The sequence below is a fragment of the Pseudophryne corroboree genome, chromosome 9 (genome assembly GCF_028390025.1).
Source record: "Pseudophryne corroboree isolate aPseCor3 chromosome 9, aPseCor3.hap2, whole genome shotgun sequence".
NCBI lineage: Eukaryota > Metazoa > Chordata > Amphibia > Anura > Myobatrachidae > Pseudophryne > Pseudophryne corroboree.
In genome coordinates, this window is record NC_086452.1 from 49,588,461 (window position 1) to 49,609,556 (window position 21,096).

At 47.1% G+C, this 21,096-nt stretch overlaps 1 protein-coding gene across 2 annotated transcripts in view; it reads left to right on the forward strand.

Annotated features, from left to right (window-relative positions):
• Positions 1-21,096, forward strand: part of USP24 (ubiquitin specific peptidase 24) — a 233,216-nt gene that overhangs the window by 121,586 nt on the left and 90,534 nt on the right. For both annotated transcript variants that reach the window (XM_063939298.1, XM_063939299.1), the window contains exons 18-25: positions 14,841-14,972; positions 16,307-16,418; positions 17,966-18,042; positions 18,198-18,338; positions 18,426-18,479; positions 19,105-19,220; positions 19,564-19,630; positions 20,029-20,139. In XM_063939298.1, the coding sequence (XP_063795368.1) occupies positions 14,841-14,972; positions 16,307-16,418; positions 17,966-18,042; positions 18,198-18,338; positions 18,426-18,479; positions 19,105-19,220; positions 19,564-19,630; positions 20,029-20,139 (810 nt within the window). The remainder of the gene's footprint in view (positions 1-14,840; positions 14,973-16,306; positions 16,419-17,965; positions 18,043-18,197; positions 18,339-18,425; positions 18,480-19,104; positions 19,221-19,563; positions 19,631-20,028; positions 20,140-21,096) is intronic.

Genomic DNA, 21,096 nt, shown 5'->3' on the forward strand with positions numbered 1-21,096 from the left:
CGATCACTGTTAAAAGAAGCTGCAGAGTATATCTGTAAAGCTTCTGCTAACGCCGGTTACTTTCATCGTCGCTAGTTTAAGCGCGACAAGGCCAGAGCTTGTTTGCTCCTAAATTTGATATTCAGCCATTACCGCATCCAGTATCAAAACGCAAATACTTGTACCGGCGTTTAATCCCTTTAGACTTCAGTTTTTTTTTTCAAAACGGTGGTACAAAACAGTCACGCCTTGTAACGACAGGACGCTACAGTCAGCAAGCCAGTGGTTTGATGACCTCTTTTCCAATTGTGGAAGCGCGTCTTTACATGTTACATTTGCGGGGTTTCCAGACTTCAACTCATGGATGTCTCAGCTATTTACAGATTAAAAGACAAGACTGCCTCTGTCGAACGGTTTGGCAGGTTGCCATTTAGTCTCTGCTGGTTTTCAGCTGTCTTTATAATCCAGGCAGTAGTACACCAACAGAGTCAGGGTTACTTATTCCTCTCTGTTTGAAAAAACCAGACAGCTCCGTCGCAATCTCAATCAGCAAGTCATTTACTGCAGTGGGAAAATGGATTTTCTCATGTTAGTATTTGCTTATTGGAGCCACAAAATGGCATAATTGCACTTGATCTTCACAATGCGTATTTACCCATCCCGGTTTGTTCATCACAGGTTCTAGCGTTTGCAAATCGCCACAACCATTAACCATTTCAGGTCTACCGTTTCTTATCGCCTCGGGTATTTACCAAAGTGATGTTGGTGATGATAGCTCATCTCACATAAGAACTCTGTCTCAACAGAGTTTCTTTATCTTAGATGATCTGCTCATAAGAACTCTGTCTCAACAAAGTTCCTCTAACTTGCGCTACTAATGTATACTGCGGTGGCAGATCAAGTTCAAAAACAATCGCATCTAATTCCGTTTAAACGATGTCAATTCCTAGGTAAGATTATAAATACGGTAAATCAAAGACATTTACCTACTACACCAGTAAGAACAAATGTACATCTAGTAATTAGTGCAAAACACGCACACTAGCGGTACATTGGTGTATTCACCTGTTAAGAATAATGATGTGTTTCAAAGCGATTTAGTTAAACGCCCTTCACTCGCGTTTCCCACAGAGGGGCGAGGGTGTATATACTCTGGACGAGAGTCGCAGAGGTTCAGGAGTTGTAGTTAAAAAAGATCAGCGACAAAGGTTCTAAAACGGATTACGACAGATTGCTGTCGATAAATGTCCTGGAACTCCGTGCATTTTACAATGCACTACATGCTTCGCTTTCAGTCTGACCAGGGGCAGTCAGACAACGCAACGGCAGTTGCATACACAACAACCAGGGAGAACCAAAAAGCCGCATGACAATGCGGCAGGTAACTCGAATCCTCAATTGCTCAGAACACCATTATGTGGAAATGTCAACGAGGTTCATTCCGTGAGTGGACATCTGTTACACAGATGATCTCACCCGTCAGGATTTAGATCCTGAAAACTGGACATTAAATCCACAGGTGTTTCATATGTGAGTCCACAGAAGGGGGTTACCCTCATGTATACATGATGGCATCTCGCCACAATTACAAAAGCTCAGTATGTGTAACAAGGGCAGTGGCGGTGGAGTCTCTCACATTCATGTGGTCATTCAGCATCGTGTATCTGGCTCCACCATTTTTCCGCTGCTCTCTCCGTTGCCAAAACGGATCATAAGACAGTTGTCACAGTCATACTAGTGATATCTCATGGGTTTCGGAGAGCTTGCTTCTCGAATCTCCAAGGAATACTTGCACACGATCTTGGCCCGCTCATAATACGTCCAACCTGTTACAACAGGGAACGTTCTGTTACCCATAGTTACCTATGTACCTATTACCTATGTACCGCAGCTGCGGTTGACGGGGTGAGGGTTCAGACCTCCCTCTTAAGAAATAGGGCATTACAGTATTGGTTATACCAACCATGTTACGAGCTAGTAAGCCGCTTAAGGCAGCTCATTATTACAAAATTTCGTGTGCTTACATAGGTGGTAAAGCTCGGAAGTTTCCGACATCATCCTTCAAGTTACCCGTATTCTGTTAAACGGGGTGGGATGGAAAACTGCGTTTCTCTAACGTCCTAGTGGATGCTGGGGACTCCGTCAGGACCATGGGGAATAGCGGGCTCCGCAGGAGACAGGGCACATCTAAAAAAGCTTTTTAGGTCACATGGTGTGTACTGGCTCCTCCCCCTATGACCCTCCTCCAAGCCTCAGTTAGGTTTTTGTGCCCGTCCGAGAGGGTGCAATCTAGGTGGCTCTCTTAAAGAGCTGTTTAGAAAAGTTTTTTTTTAGGTTTCTAATCAGTGATTCCTGCTGGCGACAGGATCACTGCAACGAGGGACTTAGGGGAGAGACTTGCAACTCACCTGCGTGCAGGAGGATTGAAGTTTTAGGCTACTGGACACTGAGCTCCAGAGGGAGTCGGAACACAGGTCAGCCTGGGGTTCGTCCCGGAGCCGCGCCGCCGATCCCCCTTACAGACGCTGCAGAACGGAGGTCCGGAAACAGGCGGCAGAAGACTCCTCAGTCTTCATGAAGGTAGCGCACAGCACTGCAGCTGTGCGCCATTGTTGCTACACGGCTCACTGATCTCGGTCACGGAGGGTGCAGGGCGCTGCTGGGGGCGCCCTGGGCAACAATATAGATTACCTTAGAGGCAAATAAATACATCACATATAGCCATTAAGGCTATATGTATGTATTTAACCCAGGCCAGTTTTCCTAATAACCGGGAGAAAAGCCCGCCGTGAAAGGGGCGGAGCTTATTCTCCTCAGCACTCAGCGCCATTTTCCTGACCAGCTCCGCTGGTGAGGAAGGCTCCCACTCTCCCCTGCACTACAGAAACAGGGTTAAAGAGAAGGGGGGCATAAATTGGCGATATAATTATATATTAAGAGCCCATATATAGAAACAACACCTTCTAGGGTTGTTATATACATTATGGCGCTTTTGGTGTGTGCTGGCAAACTCTCCCTCTGTCTCCCCAAAGGGCTAGTGGGTCCTGTCCTCTATCAGAGCATTCCCTGTATGTGTGTGCTGTAGGTCGGTACGTGTGTGTCGACATGTATGAGGAAAATGTTGGTGAGGAGACGGAGAAAATTGCCTGTAATGGTGATGTCACTCTCTAGGGAGTCGACACCAGAATGGATGGCTTACTTATGGAATTACGTGATAATGTCAACACGCTGCAAGCCGGTTGACGACATGAGACAGCCGGCGGACAAATTAGTATCGGTCCAGGCGTCTCAGACACCGTCAGGGGCTTGTAAAAACGCCCATTTACCTCAGTCGGTCGACAGACACTGACACGGACACTGACCCCAGTGTCGACGGTGAAGAAACAAACGTAGTTTTCCTTTAGGGCCACAAGTTACATGTTAAGGGCAATGAAGGAGGTGTTACGTATTTCTGATACCACAAGTACCACAAATAAGGGTATTTTGTAGGGTGGGAATAAACTACTTGTAGTTTTGCCTGAATCAGATAAATTAAATGAAGTGTGTGATGATACTTGGGGTTCCCCCGACAGAAAGTTATGGGCGGTATACCCTTTTTCCCGCCAGTAGTAAGGGCGAGTTGGAAAACACACCTTAGGGTGGACAAGGCGCTCACACGCTTATAAAAAACATGGCGTTACCGTTTCCAGATACGGCCGCCCTCAAGGAGCCAGCTGATAGGAAGCTGGAAAATATCATAACAGTATATACACACATACTGGTGTTATACTACGACCAGCAATCGCCTCAGCCTGGATGTGCAGCGCTGAGGGGGCTTGGTCGGATTTCCTGACTGAAAATTTTGATACCCTTGACAGGGACAGGATTTTATTGTCTATAGAGCATTTTAAGGATGCATTTCTATATATGTGTGATGCGCAGAGGCATATTTGCATTCTGGCATCAAGAGTAAATGTGATGTACATATCTGCCAGACGAAAACACGACAGTGGTCAGGTGAGGCAGATTCCAGACGGCATATGGAAGTATTGCCGTATAAAGGGGCGGTCCATTGGACCTGGTGGCCATGGCAGCAGCTGAAAAATCCACCTTTTGTTACCCCGAGTCACATATTGGCAGAAAAGGACACAGTCTTTTCAGTCTCAGTCCTTTCGTCCCCATACGGGCAGGCGGGCGAAGGCCAGTCATATCTGCCCAGGGGGAGAGGAAAGGGAAGAAGACTGCAGCAAGCAGCTCATTCCCAGGAACAGAAGCTCCTCACGGCTTCTGCCAAGTCCGCAGCATAACGCTGGGGCCGTACAAGCGGACTCAGGTGCGGTAGGGGGTCATCTCAAGAGTTTCAGCAACACTCGCAAGGGAACTCCGGGATCCTACATGTAATATCCCAGGTGTACATTGGAAATTCGAGACGTCTCCCCCTCACACAATTCACAGGCTGTATTCCCAGCAGGTGATAATCAAAGTACCCTTCTTACAACAAGGAAGGGGGTAGTATTCCACACTATATTGTGGTACTGAAGCCAACCGGCTCGGTGAGATCTGAAATATTTGAACACTTACATACAAGCGTTCAAATCAAGATGGAGTCACTCGGAGCAGTGATAGCGAACCAGGAAGAAGGGGACGATATGATGTCACTGGATATCAGGGACGTTTACCTACAGGTCCAAATTTGCCCTTCTCACCAAGGGTACTTCAGGTTCCTGGTACAGAACTGTCACTATCAGTTCAGACGCTGCCGTTTGGATTGTCCACGGCGCCCCGGGTCTTTACCAAGGTAATGGCCGGAATGATGATTTTTCTTAAAAGAAACATGGACGCTTTCCTGATAAGGGCAAGGTCCAGAGAACAGTTGGAGGTCGGAGTAGCACTATCTTAAGTAGTTCTACGACAGCACGAGTGGATTCTAAATATTCCAAAATCGCAGCTTTTTCCGACGACACGTCTACTGTTCCTAGGGAAGATTCTGGACACAGTCCAGAAAAACGTGTTTCTCCCATTGGAGAAAACCAGGGAGTTATCCGAGCTAATCGGGATCCTCCTAAAACCAGGAAAAGTGTCAGTGCATCATTGCACAAGAGTCCTGGTAAAAATGGTGGCTTATTACGAAGCAATTCCATTCGGCAGATTTCCCGCAAGAACTCTTCAGTGGGATCTGCTGGACAAATGGTCCGGATCGCATCCTCAGATGCATCAGCGGATAACCCTATATCCAAGGAAAAGGGTGTCTCTCCTGTGGTGATTACAGAGTGCTCATCTTCTAGAGGGCCGCAGATTCGGCATTCAGGATTGGATGCCGGTGACCACGGAGGCCAGCCTGAGAGGCTGGGGAACAGTCACACAAGGAAAAAATTTCCAGGGAAGTGTGATTAAGTCTGGAGAATTCTCTCCGCATAAATAAGCTTAGAGCAAATTTATAATGCTCTAAACTTAGCTAGACCTCCGCTTCAAGGTCAGCCGGTATTGATCCAGTGGGATAACATCACGGCAGTCGCCCACGTAAACAGAAGGGCGGCACAAGAAGCAGGAGGGCAGTGAAAACTGCAAGGATTTTTCGCTAGGCGGAAAATCATGTGATAGCACTGTCAGCAGTGTTCTTTCCGGGAGTGGACGACTGGGAAGCAGACTTCCTCAGCAGGCATGACCTCCACCCGGGAGAGTGGAAACTTCATAGGGAAGTTTTTCAACATGATTGTGGACCGTTGGCAAAGACCAAAGGTGGACATGATGGCGTCCCGCCCGAACAAAAAACGGGACAGGTATTCCGCCAGGTCATGAGACCTTCAGGCGATAGCTGTGGATGTTCTGGTAACACCGTGGGTGTACCAGTCTGTGTATGTGTTCCCTCCTCTGTTTCTCATAACCAGGGTATTGAGAATTATAAGACATAGAGGAGTATGAACTATACTAGTGGCTCCGGATTGGCCAAGAGGGACTTGGTACCCGGAACTTCAAGAAATGCTCACAGAGGACTAAGGGCCTGGGGAGCTAAGAAGGGACTTGATTCAGCAAGTACCATGTCTATTCCAAGACTTACCGCGGCTGCGTTTGACGGCATGGCGGTTGAATGCCGGATCCTGAGGGGAAAAGGCATTCCATAAGAGGTCATACCTACCCTGGTCAAAGCCAGGAAGGAGGTGACCGCACAACGTCATCACCACATGTGGTGAAAATATGTTGCGTGGGTGAGGCCAGGAAGGCTCCACGACGGAAATTCAACTAGGTCGATTTCTACACTTCCTGAAAACAGGAGTGTTTTGGACCTCAAATTGGGGTTCATTAACATTTAAATTTCGGCCCTGTAGATTTTCTTCCAGAAAGAATTGACTTCAGTTCCTGAAGTCCAGATTGTAAAGGATGTATTGCATATACAGCTTTTTTGTGCCCCTAGGGGCACCGTGAGATCTCAACATAGTGTTGGGATTTCTTAAAATCATATTGGTTTGAACCGCTCAAATCTGTGGATTTGAAATATCTCACATGGAAAGTGACCATGCTGTTGACAAATATCTCACATGGGAAGTGACCATGTTGTTAGCCCTGGCCTCGGCCAGGCGATTGTCAGAATGGGCGGCTTTGTCTTACAAAAGCCCATATTAAAATTTTCCATTTGAACGGGACAGAACTGGGACTCGTCTCCAGTTTCTTCATAAAGGGGTGTCAGCGTTTTCACCTGAAACAACCTCTTGTGGTGCCTGCGGCTACTAGGGACTTGGAGGACTCCAAGTTACTAGACGTGGTCAGGGCCCTAAAAATATATATATATATATATATAGTTAGGACGGCTGGAGTCAGAAAGTCTGACTTGCTGTTTATACTGTATACACCCAACAAGCTGGGTGCTCATGCTTCTAAGCAGTCTATTGCACGCTGGATTTGTAGTACAATTCAGCTTGCACATTCTGTGGCAGGCCTGCCACAGACGAAATATGTAGATGCCCATTCCACAAGGAAGGTGGGCTCATCCTGGGCGGCTGCCCGAGGAGTCTCGGCATTACAACTTTGCCGAGCAGCTACGTGGTCAGGGGAGAACACGTTTGTAAAATTTTACAAATTTTGATACTCTGGCTAAGGAGGACCTGGAGTTCTCTCATTCGGTGCTGCAGAGTCATCCGCACTCTCCCGCCCGTTTGGGAGTTTTGGTATAATCCCCATGGTCCTGACGGAGTCCCCAGCATCCACTAGGACGTTAGAGAAAATAAGAATTTACTTACCGATAATTCTATTTCTCGTAGTCCGTAGTGGATGCTGGGCGCCCATCCCAAGTGCGGATTGTCTGCAATGCTTGTACATAGTTATTGTTACAAAAATCGGGTTATTACTATTGTTGTGAGCCATCTTTTCGGAGGCTACTTCGTTTTGTTATCATACTGTTAACTGGGTTCAGATCACAAGTTGTACGGTGTGATTGGTGTGGCTGGTATGAGTCTTACCCGGGATTCAAGATCCTTCCTTATTGTGTACGCTCGTCCGGGCACAGTACCTAACTGAGGCTTGGAGGAGGGTCATAGGGGGAGGAGCCAGTACACACCATGTGACCTAAAAAGCTTTTTTAGATGTGCCCTGTCTCCTGCGGAGCCCGCTATTCCCCATGGTCCTGACGGAGTCCCCAGCATCCACTACGGACTACGAGAAATAGAATTATCGGTAAGTAAATTCTTATTTTATCTGCACTGAGGGTGCAGGTATCTGTGTGGTAAACTTATTTCAAAGACGTTTGACTCTATTGCGTCTGTACACACCTTTCTACAAGGTGTAATCAAAGTTCAGACTCCATTTATCCCACCTACAGCGCCAGGTGACTTGAGGTTGGGTTCAGATTTCTTACAGTTTTCATATTTTGAACCCTTACAACAAATGGGGATTAAGTTTCTCACTTTGGAAAACATTTTTCTTCTAGCCTTGGCTTCGGCAAGGGTTCTGTTTTCATATTTGGGTGCCTTGTATTCCAAGCCACCGTATTTGAGTTTTCTCATGACAAAGCAGATCTTCGGACGAATTCCGCTTTCGTATTCTTCACATCAATATACCAATAGTGGTTCCTGTGTGGACAGCACATTCTAGAATTCTGAATGTGGTACACGCATTACGCGTTTATATATGTCCCGAACGTCTACAGTACGTGATACGGATACGTTGTTTGTTCTCGATGATGCTGCCAACTGGAGTTAGCCAGTTTCTCAGCAGACATTATCCAGTTGGATAATAATGACTACAAGTCAGGCTTACTTTAAGGCTAAGTTACAATCGCCTACGTCAGTAATAGCTCATCCCACAGGTTCTGTGGGAATGTCAGACCCAGCGGGTCGTGGAGCGTCTACGACGCGGCTACATAGCCTTCAGTGCACCACGTTTGTGCACGTTTACACGTTATGAATGGTGGCGGCATCAGCATCTAGCTTTGGCTGCCTACTGTTACAAGTATCAAACAGCTCTCCCGCCCACGAGGGAAGCTTTGGTACGTCCCAAGAGTACTCCAGTGACCCCTAGTGGATGAAAAAGAAAATAGGATTTTGGTACTTACCAGGTAAATCCTTTTCTTTGAATCCATAGGGGGCACTGGACGCCCACCCAGAGCAGTTTTACCTGGGTTGTTTTAAGCTCAAAGGAGCTTAGGGTAACACGTTTTACCTAGTTGGTATTAAGCTCAGAGGAGCTTATGGTAACACATTTTCACCGATTGGTTCAAATTATAAAGTTCTGTCGGTTATGGTGTCAACTGTTTAGTTGACAGTAAAGTTATGGGTCAACTTTGTTGTTGTCCGTTATGTTATAGGAATTCTCCATTGTCAACCTCTCTATATAGTTCCTGTTCGCTCAGTAAAAAACACTGAGGTCGTACACTGAGGTACTCGGGGATATGGAGGGGTGGAGAGTCCTAAATTTAAATATTCAGTGCCTTTGTTCGGCTGCGCCCGTCCATATCCCAAGAGTACTCCAGTGCCCCCTATGGATTCAAAGAAAAGGATTTACCTGGTAAGTACCAAAATCCTATTTCTCTAACGTCCTAGTGGATGCTGGGACTCCGTCAGGACCATGGGGAATAGCGGGCTCCGCAGGAGACAGGGCACATCTAAATAAAGCTTTTAGGATCACATGGTGCGTACTGGCTCCTCCCCCTATGACCCTCCTCCAAGCCTCAGTTAGGTTTTTGTGCCCGTCCGAGAAGGGTGCAATCTAGGTGGCTCTCCTAAAGAGCTGCTTAGAAAAAGTTTTTTTAGGTTTAAATCTCAGTGAATCCTGCTGGCAACAGGATCACTGCATCGAGGGACTTAGGGGAGAGATTTCCAACTCACCTGCGTGCAGGATGGATTGGAGTCTTAGGCTACTGGACACTTAGCTCCAGAGGGAGTCGGAACACAGGTCCTCCTGGGGTTCGTCCCGGAGCCGCGCCGCCGATCCCCCTTACAGACGCTGAAGACGGAGGTCCGGAAAGCAGGCGGCAGAAGACTCCTCAGTCTTCATGAAGGTAGCGCACAGCACTGCAGCTGTGCGCCATTGTTGCTACACGTCTCACTGATTCAGTCACGGAGGGTGCAGGGCGCTGCTGGGGGCGCCCTGGGCAGCAATATTAAATACCTTTAGTGGCAAAATAAATACATCACATATAGCCATTAAGGCTATATGTATGTATTTAACCCAGGCCAGTTTTCTTAAAACCCGGGAGAAAAGCCCGCCGGAAAAGGGGCGGAGCTTATTCTCCTCAGCACTCAGCGCCATTTTCCTGCTCAGCTCCGCTGGTGAGGAAGGCTCCCAGGACTCTCCCCTGCACTGCACTACAGAAACAGGGTAACAAAGAGAAGGGGGGCATAATTTGGCGATATTGATATAGGGTTGTTTATATACATTTATAGCGCTTTTGGTGTGTGCTGGCAAACTCTCCCTCTGTCTCCCCAAAGGGCTAAGAGGGTCCTGTCTTCGATTAGAGCATTCCCTGTGTGGCTGCTGTGTGTCGGTACGTGTGTGTCGACATGTATGAGGACGATGTTGGTGTGGAGGCAGAGCAATTGCCGGTAATGGTGATGTCACCCCCTAGGGAGTCGACACCGGAATGGATGGCTTTAGTTATGGAATTACGTGATAATGTTAGCACATTACAAAAGTCAGTTGACGAAATGAGACGGCCGGAAAACCAGTTAGTACCGGCTCAGGCGTCTCAGACACCGTCAGGGGCTGTAAAACGTCCCTTACCTCAGTCAGTCGACACGGGTACCGACACAGATGAATCTAGTGTCGACGGTGAAGAAACAAACGTATTTTCCAATAGGGCCACACGTTATATGATCACGGCAATGAAGGAGGCTTTGCAGATCTCTGATACTGCTGGTACCTCAAAAAGGGGTATTATGTGGGGGGTGAAAAAACTACCTGTAGCTTTTCCAGAATCAGAGGAATTGAATGACGTGTGTGACGAAGCGTGGGTTAACCCAGATAGAAAACTGCTAATTTCCAAGAAGTTATTGGCATTATACCCTTTCCCACCAGAGGTTAGGGCGCGCTGGGAAACACCCCCTAGGGTGGATAAGGCGCTCACACGTTTATCAAAGCAAGTGGCGTTGCCGTCTCCTGATACGGCCGCCCTCAAGGATCCAGCAGATAGGAGGCTGGAAACTACACTGAAGAGTATATACACACATACTGGTGTTATACTGCGACCGGCAGTAGCCTCAGCCTGGATGTGCAGTGCTGGGGTAGTGTGGTTGGATTCTCTGACTGAAAATATTGATACCCTGGATAGGGACAGTATTTTATTGACTCTAGAGCAATTAAAGGATGCTTTTCTTTATATGCGAGATGCTCAGAGGGATATTTGTACTCTAGCATCAAGAGTAAGCGCGATGTCCATATCTGCCAGAAGAAGTTTATGGACGCGACAGTGGTCAGGTGATGCGGATTCCAAAAGGCATATGGAAGTATTGCCATATAAAGGAGAGGAATTATTTGGGGTCGGTCTTTCGGACCTGGTGGCCACGGCAACTGCCGGCAAATCCACTTTTTTACCTCAGACCCCCTCCCAACAGAAAAAGACACCGTCTTTTCAGCCGCAGTCCTTTCGCTCCTATAAAAACAAGCGACCAAAAGGACAGTCTTATCTGCCGCGAGGCAGAGGAAAGGGTAAGAGAGGGCAGCAAGCAGCCCCTGCCCAGGACCAGAAGCCCGCCCCGGGTTCTACAAAGCCATCAGCATGACGCTGGGGCTTTACAAGCGGACTCAGGAGCGGTGGGGGGTCGACTCAAGATTTTCAGCAATCAGTGGGCTCGCTCACAAGTGGACCCATGGATCCTGCAGATAATATCTCAGGGTTACATGTTGGAGTTCGAAAGGTCTCCCCCTCGCCGGTTCCTAAAGTCTGCTTTACCAACGTCTCCCTCAGAAAGGACGTCGGTTTTGGAAGCCATTCACAAGCTGTATTCTCAGCAGGTGATAGTCAAGGTACCCCTCCTACAACAGGGAAAGGGGTATTATTCCACACTATTTGTGGTACCGAAGCCGGACGGTTCGGTAAGACCTATTCTAAACCTGAAATCCTTGAACCTGTACATACAGAAATTCAAGTTCAAGATGGAGTCACTCAGAGCAGTGATAGCGAATCTGGAAGAAGGGGACTTCATGGTGTCCCTGGACATAAAAGATGCTTATCTGCATGTCCCAATTTACCCCTCACACCAAGGGTATCTCAGGTTCGTGATACAAGACTGTCATTATCAGTTTCAAACGCTGCCGTTTGGTTTGTCCACGGCCCCTCGGGTCTTTACCAAGGTAATGACCGAAATGATGGTTCTTCTACGAAGAAAAGGCGTATTAATTATCCCTTACTTGGACGATCTCCTGATAAGGGCAAAGTCCAGAGAACAGCTGGAAGTCGGTGTAGCACTAACCCAGGTAGTGCTTCAGCAACACGGGTGGATTCTGAATCTTCCAAAATCTCAATTGACCCCGACAACTCGTCTGCTGTTCCTGGGAATGATTCTGGACACGGTTCAGAAAAAGGTGTTTCTCCCGGAGGAGAAAGCAAGGGAGTTATCCGAACTTGTCAGGAACCTCCTAAAACCAGGAACTGTGTCAGTACATCAATGCACAAGAGTCCTGGGAAAGATGGTGGCTTCTTACGAAGCGATTCCATTCGGCAGATTCCATGCACGGACATTTCAGTGGGATCTGCTGGACAAATGGTCCGGATCGCATCTGCACATGCATCAGCGGATAACACTGTCACCAAGAACAAGGTTGTCTCTCCTGTGGTGGTTGCAGAGTGCCCATCTGTTAGAGGGCCGCAGATTCGGCATACAGGACTGGGTCCTGGTGACTACGGATGCCAGCCTACGAGGCTGGGGAGCAGTCACACAGGGAAGAAACTTCCAGGGCGTGTGGTCAAACCTGGAGACGTCCCTTCACATAAATATACTGGAGCTAAGAGCGATCTACAATGCTCTAAGCCTGGTAAAATCGCTGCTTCAGGGTCAGCCGGTGTTGATCCAGTCGGACAACATCACGGCAGTCGCCCACGTAAACCGACAAGGCGGCACGAGAAGCAGAAGAGCAATGACAGAAGCTGCAAGGATTCTGCGCTGGGCGGAGAATCATGTCATAGCACTGTCAGCAGTGTTCATCCCGGGAGTGGACAACTGGGAAGCAGACTTCCTCAGCAGACACGACCTTCACCCGGGAGAGTGGGGACTTCATCCAGAAGTCTTCCACATGATTGTGAACCGTTGGGAAAGACCAAAGGTGGACATGATGGCGTCTCGCCTCAACAAAAAATTGGACAGATATTGCGCCAGGTCAAGAGACCCTCAGGCAATAGCTGTGGACGCTCTGGTAACACCGTGGGTGTACCAGTCAGTGTATGTGTTCCCTCCTCTGCCTCTCATACCAAAGGTACTGAGAATTATACGGAAAAGAGGAGTAAGAACAATACTGGTGGCTCCGGACTGGCCAAGAAACTGGCCAAGAAGAACTTGGTATCCGGAACTTCAAGAGATGCTCACGGAGGATCCATGGCCTCTACCTCTAAGAAGGGATCTGCTTCAGCAGGGACCTTGTATGTTCCAAGACTTACCGCGTCTGCGTTTGACGGCATGGCGGTTGAACGCCGGATTCTAAAAGAAAAGGGCATTCCAGAGGAAGTTATTCCTACCTTGATTAAGGCTAGAAAGGAAGTGACTGTACAACATTATCACCGCATTTGGCGAAAATATGTTGCGTGGTGTGAGGCCAAGAAGGCTCCAACGGAAGAATTTCAATTGGGTCGATTCTTACATTTCCTGCAAGCAGGATTGTCTATGGGCCTAAAATTGGGGTCCATTAAAGTTCAAATTTCGGCCTTATCAATCTTCTTCCAGAAGGAATTGGCATCAGTGCCTGAAGTACAAACTTTTGTCAAAGGTGTACTACATATACAACCCCCAATAGTGCCTCCAGTGGCACCGTGGGATTTGAACGTAGTTTTGAATTTTCTCAAATCTCATTGGTTTGAGCCTCTAAAATCGGTAGATTTAAAATACCTTACATGGAAGGTAACCATGCTATTGGCCCTGGCTTCAGCCAGGAGAGTTTCAGAGTTGGCGGCTTTATCATACAAAAGCCCATATCTGATTTTCCATTCGGACAGGGCAGAACTGCGGACACGTCCTCATTTTCTCCCTAAGGTGGTTTCGGCTTTTCACTTGAACCAGCCTATTGTGGTGCCTGCGGCTACTAGCGACTTGGAGGACTCCAAGTTACTGGACGTTGTCAGAGCATTAAAAATATATATTTCAAGGACAGCTGGAGTCAGAAAATCTGACTCGTTGTTTATATTGTATGCACCCAACAAGATGGGTGCTCCTGCGTCTAAACAGACGATTGCACGTTGGATCTGTAGCACAATCCAACTTGCACATTCTGTGGCAGGCCTGCCACAGCCTAAATCTGTAAAGGCCCACTCCACAAGGAAAGTGGGCTCATCTTGGGCGGCTGCCCGAGGGGTCTCGGCATTACAACTTTGCCGAGCAGCTACGTGGTCAGGGGAGAACACGTTTGTAAAATTTTACAAATTTGATACTCTGGCTAAGGAGGACCTGGAGTTCTCTCATTCGGTGCTGCAGAGTCATCCGCACTCTCCCGCCCGTTTGGGAGCTTTGGTATAATCACCATGGTCCTGACGGAGTCCCAGCATCCACTAGGACGTTAGAGAAAATAAGAATTTACTTACCGATAATTCTATTTCTCATAGTCCGTAGTGGATGCTGGGCGCCCATCCCAAGTGCGGATTGTCTGCAATACTTGTATATAGTTATTGTTACAAAGATCGGGTTATTACTATTGTTGTGAGCCATCTTTTCAGAGGCTACTTCGTTTTTTGTTATCATACTGTTAACTGGGTTCAGATCACAAGTTGTACGGTGTGATTGGTGCGGCTGGTATGAGTCTTACCCGGGATTCAAGATCCTTCCTTATTGTGTACGCTCGTCCGGGCACAGTACCTAACTGAGGCTTGGAGGAGGGTCATAGGGGGAGGAGCCAGTACGCACCATGTGATCCTAAAAGCTTTATTTAGATGTGCCCTGTCTCCTGCGGAGCCCGCTATTCCCCATGGTCCTGACGGAGTCCCAGCATCCACTACGGACTATGAGAAATAGAATTATCGGTAAGTAAATTCTTATTTTTTTGATAAAAGGGATTAAATTGGCGTAAATGCCTGATGCATCAAATAGGAGACAGAAAATGTATGGCCTGTTCTTGGAAAATATTCTGCTCATCTAGCTAATGTCCTGGTTATAAATAATATACTGAATATTGTGTCTTATTTTTTGGCCATTGAAACAGTTTGTTTTGGTTATTACTGCTGAAAATAATTCCATCATTTTTCAATGTTTCAGTATTTGGAAGCACATCTGAAATTTCTGGCATTCTTCCTGCAAGAAGCCACCTTATATCTTGGCTGGAGCCGCGCCAAAGAGATCTGGGAGTGTCTTGTGACCGGCAATGACGTCTGCGAGCTTGACCGTGAAGTAAGTCCTGAGTGGAAGAAATTGACCAAGTCTTGTTCAGATTTGTGTGTCAGTAGCCGTTGCTTACTCCCTTTCATGTGTACAATAAATGATCTATGGTTTGTATGTGTGGTCAAAACACAATGGGTGGAATTCAAATGTTTGAAAAGTCGGTTGGGTGTCTGTTTTTTCCTGTCTCCCAACTGACTTTTCAAACATTTAAATCTCCCCCATTGTATTCAGTTTTTTCAAAATTTATATATACACGATCCTATGCAGAGGTTGAACTGGGCAGGGCTACATTGTCCTACAACCAATTGGGGCAATGTGCCTGACCAAGGCCTGTCAGTAAGGTTTTGCGATGTCCCCAGCATGATGTGACACAGTCACCTGTTAGTGACACTGCATTTACAGGGGGGAGGGCACAGTATTCACAATTGGGGCATCATGTTCTCAAACTCTTGGTCATGCCCCTCCTTCCACCACCCTAAAATGCTAAAGCCTGAAATTACTCACAGTGGCCCTGATGGTAACGAACATGGAGCCAGGTTGCAACTCATGGCTGTAAAGTTACATACACATGGTGAGATATTGACTATGCCCGATTTCGACTATGCGATTTCCCTTGAACTCCCACAGAGCCCAGAAGCAACGATTTTGACTAAGTGGCAATTTTGACTATACTTTGTACTATGTAGTATACTATATAGTCAAGATTGACTTGCCTGCACAGTCTATCTAGCCTTGCGGGACCTCACATCGGGATGGCAAGGCGGCTAACACCTTGCAATTTACACTAACTTTCCTTGAGATTTTGACTATGTAGTCAAAATCGAAAGCAAAGATCTCACCATGTGTACACACCTTTAGAGATGAGCAGTCTCAGTCTTTGAGTCAAAGAGGATGTCTAGTAGACTGATGGTCTCCTTAAGGACATGGCAATTTGGCAATCTAGAAGAGAAACTGTCGGCAGGAAGTGGGGAAAATGGGATGAACGGTTAGTACCGGATGTATCTCATTCTGTGTAGATTGCACATCTTATTGTACCGTTGGCTGGACTGGCAGCAGAGACCTCAGTCAGATGTTATGTGTAACTGGTAGTAGGTGAGGTTGCATGATGATTGTACTTTGCTCCTTGGGATAAACCGTTCAGCCTGAGCACTGAGCGGTGGAACCAAGTGGCCAAATGTGTCTTCCTATTGTTCTGCCAGTCTAGAGGACTGTTAACAGTAGACAGTGGGCTTGGGTGCACAGAACTGACTGAGCCCATATAAGTCAGCAATGGACATGTGATAGAATGTAACTTATCCCTCCACTAGAGTCTGCACTTAATGTTCATTAATATGTTTTTACAGATGTGTTTTGAGTGGTTTACAAAAGGGCAGCACGACCTGGAGAGCGACGTCCAGCAGCAACTTTTTAAGGAGAAAATACTGAAGCTGGAGTCCTATGAAATCACCATGAACGGTATGAGAAACAGTCGCCCTCCTAGGGGCAGCACAGAATCGTTGTGCTGGCAGAGGTTCCAAAACATGGTGCTCAATGCACCCTAACGTTCCACCTGCTAAAGATAGCCATCGCTCAGCACAGATGGTTAAATCAAATTGACTGAGGTTCTAATTAAGTCACATGTGGCCAAGCATGGATATACTTAAAACCTGGACTGTTGGGGTGCCTTTTAGGACAACATTTGGGAACATCTGTGCTACAGGAAAGGGGTCTGATGTTACAACAACAACAAAAACCTTCAGTACAGCTGCTGAATTGTACGTAGTAGCTAGAAGACCCCCATGGGTGTTAAAACTTGTCTTTATATTAGTTTATGTATAAATAGAAACTTATTTGTGAATTTACCATTTTGGGCGGAGTGTACTTGGTGTGCAGGTTGGTTACTTGGGGCCTGGTGTTCAGGCCGTCTGGCAGGCACACTGGTGTCTTGCATACGACACAACAACACTTGTTCATGACAAATGGCAGCATATGGTTGGTGGACAGTGGTCTGAAAAACAGGCCAAATTAGAGGGATTATACCAATAATCCAATGTCTGCTGCACACTCCACACTGTAGCCAACCTGGTGTTTTATCACTAGGCAACATGCTATCCATAGATGGCGGGAGTGAGCGGTGCAGCGGTGAGCACACCAGATATCCTGCCTGGGTAGAGTGTGTCAGATTGGGTTCTGGAATGAATGGTCGACAGTCATTAGGTCGACCACTATTGGTCGACATGGACAAATAGCCGACACATGAAAATGGACGACGCGGGACAGGTCGACACATGAAAAGGTCGATATGGGTTTTTGACCTGTTTTGGGTGTCATTTTTTTCTGTAACATGACCAGAAACCCCAATTATACCCCTTTCACACCGCACAAATAACCCGGTATCGACCCGGGTCCGCGTGCGGTGTGAAAGGGGCATAGCCGAAATCCCGGGACGCCTGACACGGTAATTCAACCTGGGAATAAAGCAGTGTTATTCCCTGGTTGAATACCGGGTCAATGGCAGCGTAAACGGGCTCCCGGGTCGATGGGACCCGTTCACTACAACAGGGAGAGGCGGCACGGAGATAATCTCATCTCCCAGCTGCCGGCTCCGCCCCCCGCCACTATGGCAACCCGCCCGGCATATTGCCGGGTCAGGGAAGCCAGCGGCAGTGTCCAATGCCGGATTCCACCTGAGAAGGACCCGTTTCCAATTCCCTGGTGGGATCCGGCACTTGGCAGTGTGAAAGGGGTAATAGTGTACCGCGTCCCCTTGCATGGCGAGCGTGGGCAAGGTGCCTCGCTCCGCTACTGCTGCGCTCGGCACAGGTTACTATTCCCAATCCGTAGTCCACGTGGATGGTAAAGTATGAAAAAGTTAAAAATCTAATTTTTTAAAAAAAAATTTTTTTAAAGCCATGTTGACCTTTTCAGATTGCTGTGTGATGTAACATATTTTACAGCCTGTTTACTGCTACATAATGCCATATCGAGTGCTGAAGATCTTCTCTCTTGTATACCGCTTGCAGGTTTCAATCTTTTTAAGACCTTTTTTGAAAATGTAAATCTTTGTGACCATCGGTTAAAGCGGCAAGGCACCCAGCTGGTGAGTATATGGTGATCACCGCTACAGAAGTTTAGGCATGCTTAAAGCTTTGATAGTAGTGCACAACTTACATAAGATTTGTTATTGCTTCCACTTTTTGTTCCTGTCCCACGTGTCCGAGAAGGAAATGAGCATTTCTATACTTGTATTGGTAGCATGTGGAGAAACTGGAGCTGATCGGTATGGATTTCATTTGGAAGGTTGCTGTGGAATCTCCAGATGAAGAGATTGCCAATGAAGCTATACAGCTGATAATTAACTACAGCTACATCAACCTCAACCCGAGGCTGAAGAAAGTAAGTGGATGTTTTGTGAGTGACGGCACAACTCAGCGATGACGAAGTGTTTCAGCAATCAGTGGTAACTTATTGTCGCTTCCTTAGGATTCGGTTTCTTTGCACAAGAAGTTCATAGCTGATTGCTACACCAGATTAGAGGTAAGGTGATCCTTATAGCCACCACATGTCTTACTAATCCTAGAGAGTCAGATGTTACCAGATAATGCATTCTGCGTCTTATCTACCTACTGTAAAACCCTTCCCACTCCTGCCTTGGATTCCTTCTGTTTTTAATATTTAGTTCTTTTTATTCTAGATTCCTTCATCAGGCTCATTTCTTAGTTGTCTTTTGTGTATAACATCTTCACTAAAGGGCCCTACACACTTAAAGATTTCACTGAACGATATGAACGTTCTCGTTCATTAATGTGCGAGATATCGTTCAGTGTGTAGGCATGAACGATGCGCGGTCCTCCCGCACTCGTTCATTGTTGGTGCCGGGTCGCTTATGCATGCAGGCCAGTATGGACAATCTCGTCCATATGAACATGCAGGGCTATGGAGCCGGGTGACGGGGGGAGTGAAGAAACTTCACTCCCCCTGTTACCTCCCCCCCGCCGCCGGGTCACCCGTCAGCCGTCGAGCAGCTCGGCGGTGGGTTGCCGAGTGTGTAGGGCCCATAAGCCATAACAATCTGTTTGTCTTCATCAGTCTCGTGCAAGTTGGAAATGTCTGGTTTGAGTAATGCTAGCAAATAAACCTCACTCCCTTTACTGATCTTTAGGCAGCTAGTTCTGCTCTCGGAGGCCCCACCCTGACCCATGCAGTCACCAGAGCTACAAAAATGCTGACTGCGACCGCTATGCCGTCAGTGGCCACCTCTGTGCAGTCTCCATACAGGTAAGTGTCTGCCGTGGACGTAGAATTTGAGTTTCCAATCTGAAAGTATAATACACATTCTGACATCTTTTAAGTGCCAGCTCCCAGTTACTGCCTACTATTTCCCCATTGTAACTGCGCTTCAGTGTCCCCTAGTGGATGAAGGATAAAAAGGTGCACCGCCACTTCACATAATTCGTGAATCAGACCTAAGGGCAATATGTAAGGTGCTTGCTTTCTGTATGTGGCTGCTTACACATTTGAGAGAAGAGTTAGTTTCAGATCAATATTTGGGTGACGGCATGGATTTTCTAAAATGCTGTAAGGATCCAGTGGGCTTTATAGATTTGTTCTGTTTTGCCAGATCCACCAAGCTAGTCATAATCGAGAGGCTTCTGTTACTGGCAGAGCGCTATGTGATCACTATAGAGGTAAGTGTTTTATTATAGATGGAGAAATAATACACATTAAAGCATGTATTTGGAACGCCACCACATCAGTCACATTGCAGTTGTGTAGCCCTAAGTCTGTCGTACATTGGAGCACGCCTGTCTAGGAGCGATGGAACTCTAAGGCATGAACATGGGACTGCAATAGGACTGTGCCGCACACATAAGTCTGTAGCTGTCCTTGTATATTAGCATTAATTAACACTATAATAATTTGTACTTATGGCACACACACGTTATAATATCAGACCAAATATTAGGTGCAGCATCGCATGTGAAAGCAGCTTAAGTGGGATAGATGTCTTGTCAACGAAGCTGAATCAAGCGCCCTCTGGGGGGTAATAGAAGCGGAAGTGCCTATTTTGTCTTTTTTGTTGCAGGATCTCTACTCTATTCCCAGGACAATTCTACCTCACGGTGCCTCTTTTCATGGACATCTCCTAACTCTGAACCTTACTTATGAGTCTACCAAAGATACTTTCACCATAGAGGTACGTTTTCACACCAGAACACCGTCACCTGTTACAGTAGGGAAATACCCCTGCCATACACTCTGCTCTCCTCATTTGGATATCCCTCTTCCTCAGAGCGCCCCTGTTGTATTATTATCATTCTCTCTTATATTACACCACCCAGTGTCGGTACAGGTAAAAGTACAGAAATTCAACAACTAGTGCAATATAACAAGCTGAAAACAGACAGTACAAGGGGGAAATAATAAAACCGTGAGATTTAAAGACAGCTAAGAGAATGACTATAACATCCAGTACCCAATGCCCTGGGAAAGGAGGATGGAATGATTAGAGTCGCTGACTGTGGCCCTCATTCCGAGTTGATCGCTAGCTGCCGTTGTTCGCAGCGCAGCGATCAGGCAAAAAAATCGGCACTTCTGCGTATGCTGCGCACTCTAGACGTACTTTCACAAAAGCCGATGTAGTTTCACACAAGGTCGAGCGACGCTTTTCAGTCGCACTGCTGGCCGCAGAGTGATTGACAGGAATGGGGCGTTTCTGGGAGGTAACTGACCGTTTTCAGGGAGTGTGCTGAAAAACGCAGGCGTGTCAGATACAAACACAGGCGTGCCTGGGGAAACGCGGGCGTGGCTGGCCGAACGCAGGGCGTGTTTGTGACGTCAAAACAGGAACTAAATAGTCTGAAGTGATCGCTAGCTAGGAGTAGGTCTCGAACTGCTCAGAACCTGCACAATCTTTTTTTTTTGTAGCAGCGCTGCGATCCTTTTGTTCGCACTTCTGCTAAGATACACTCCCAGAGGGTGGCGGCTTAGCGTTTGCACGGTTGCTAAAAGCAGCTAGCGAGCGAACAACTCGGAATGAGGGCCTGTGTGTGAGAGAGTGCAGTGGAGATAAGGATTGTGCAGGGTGAGAACCAGCATGATGAAGACCTCATGAGAATTTACAGCAGTATTGAGCATGCAGTAGATGTGAGGT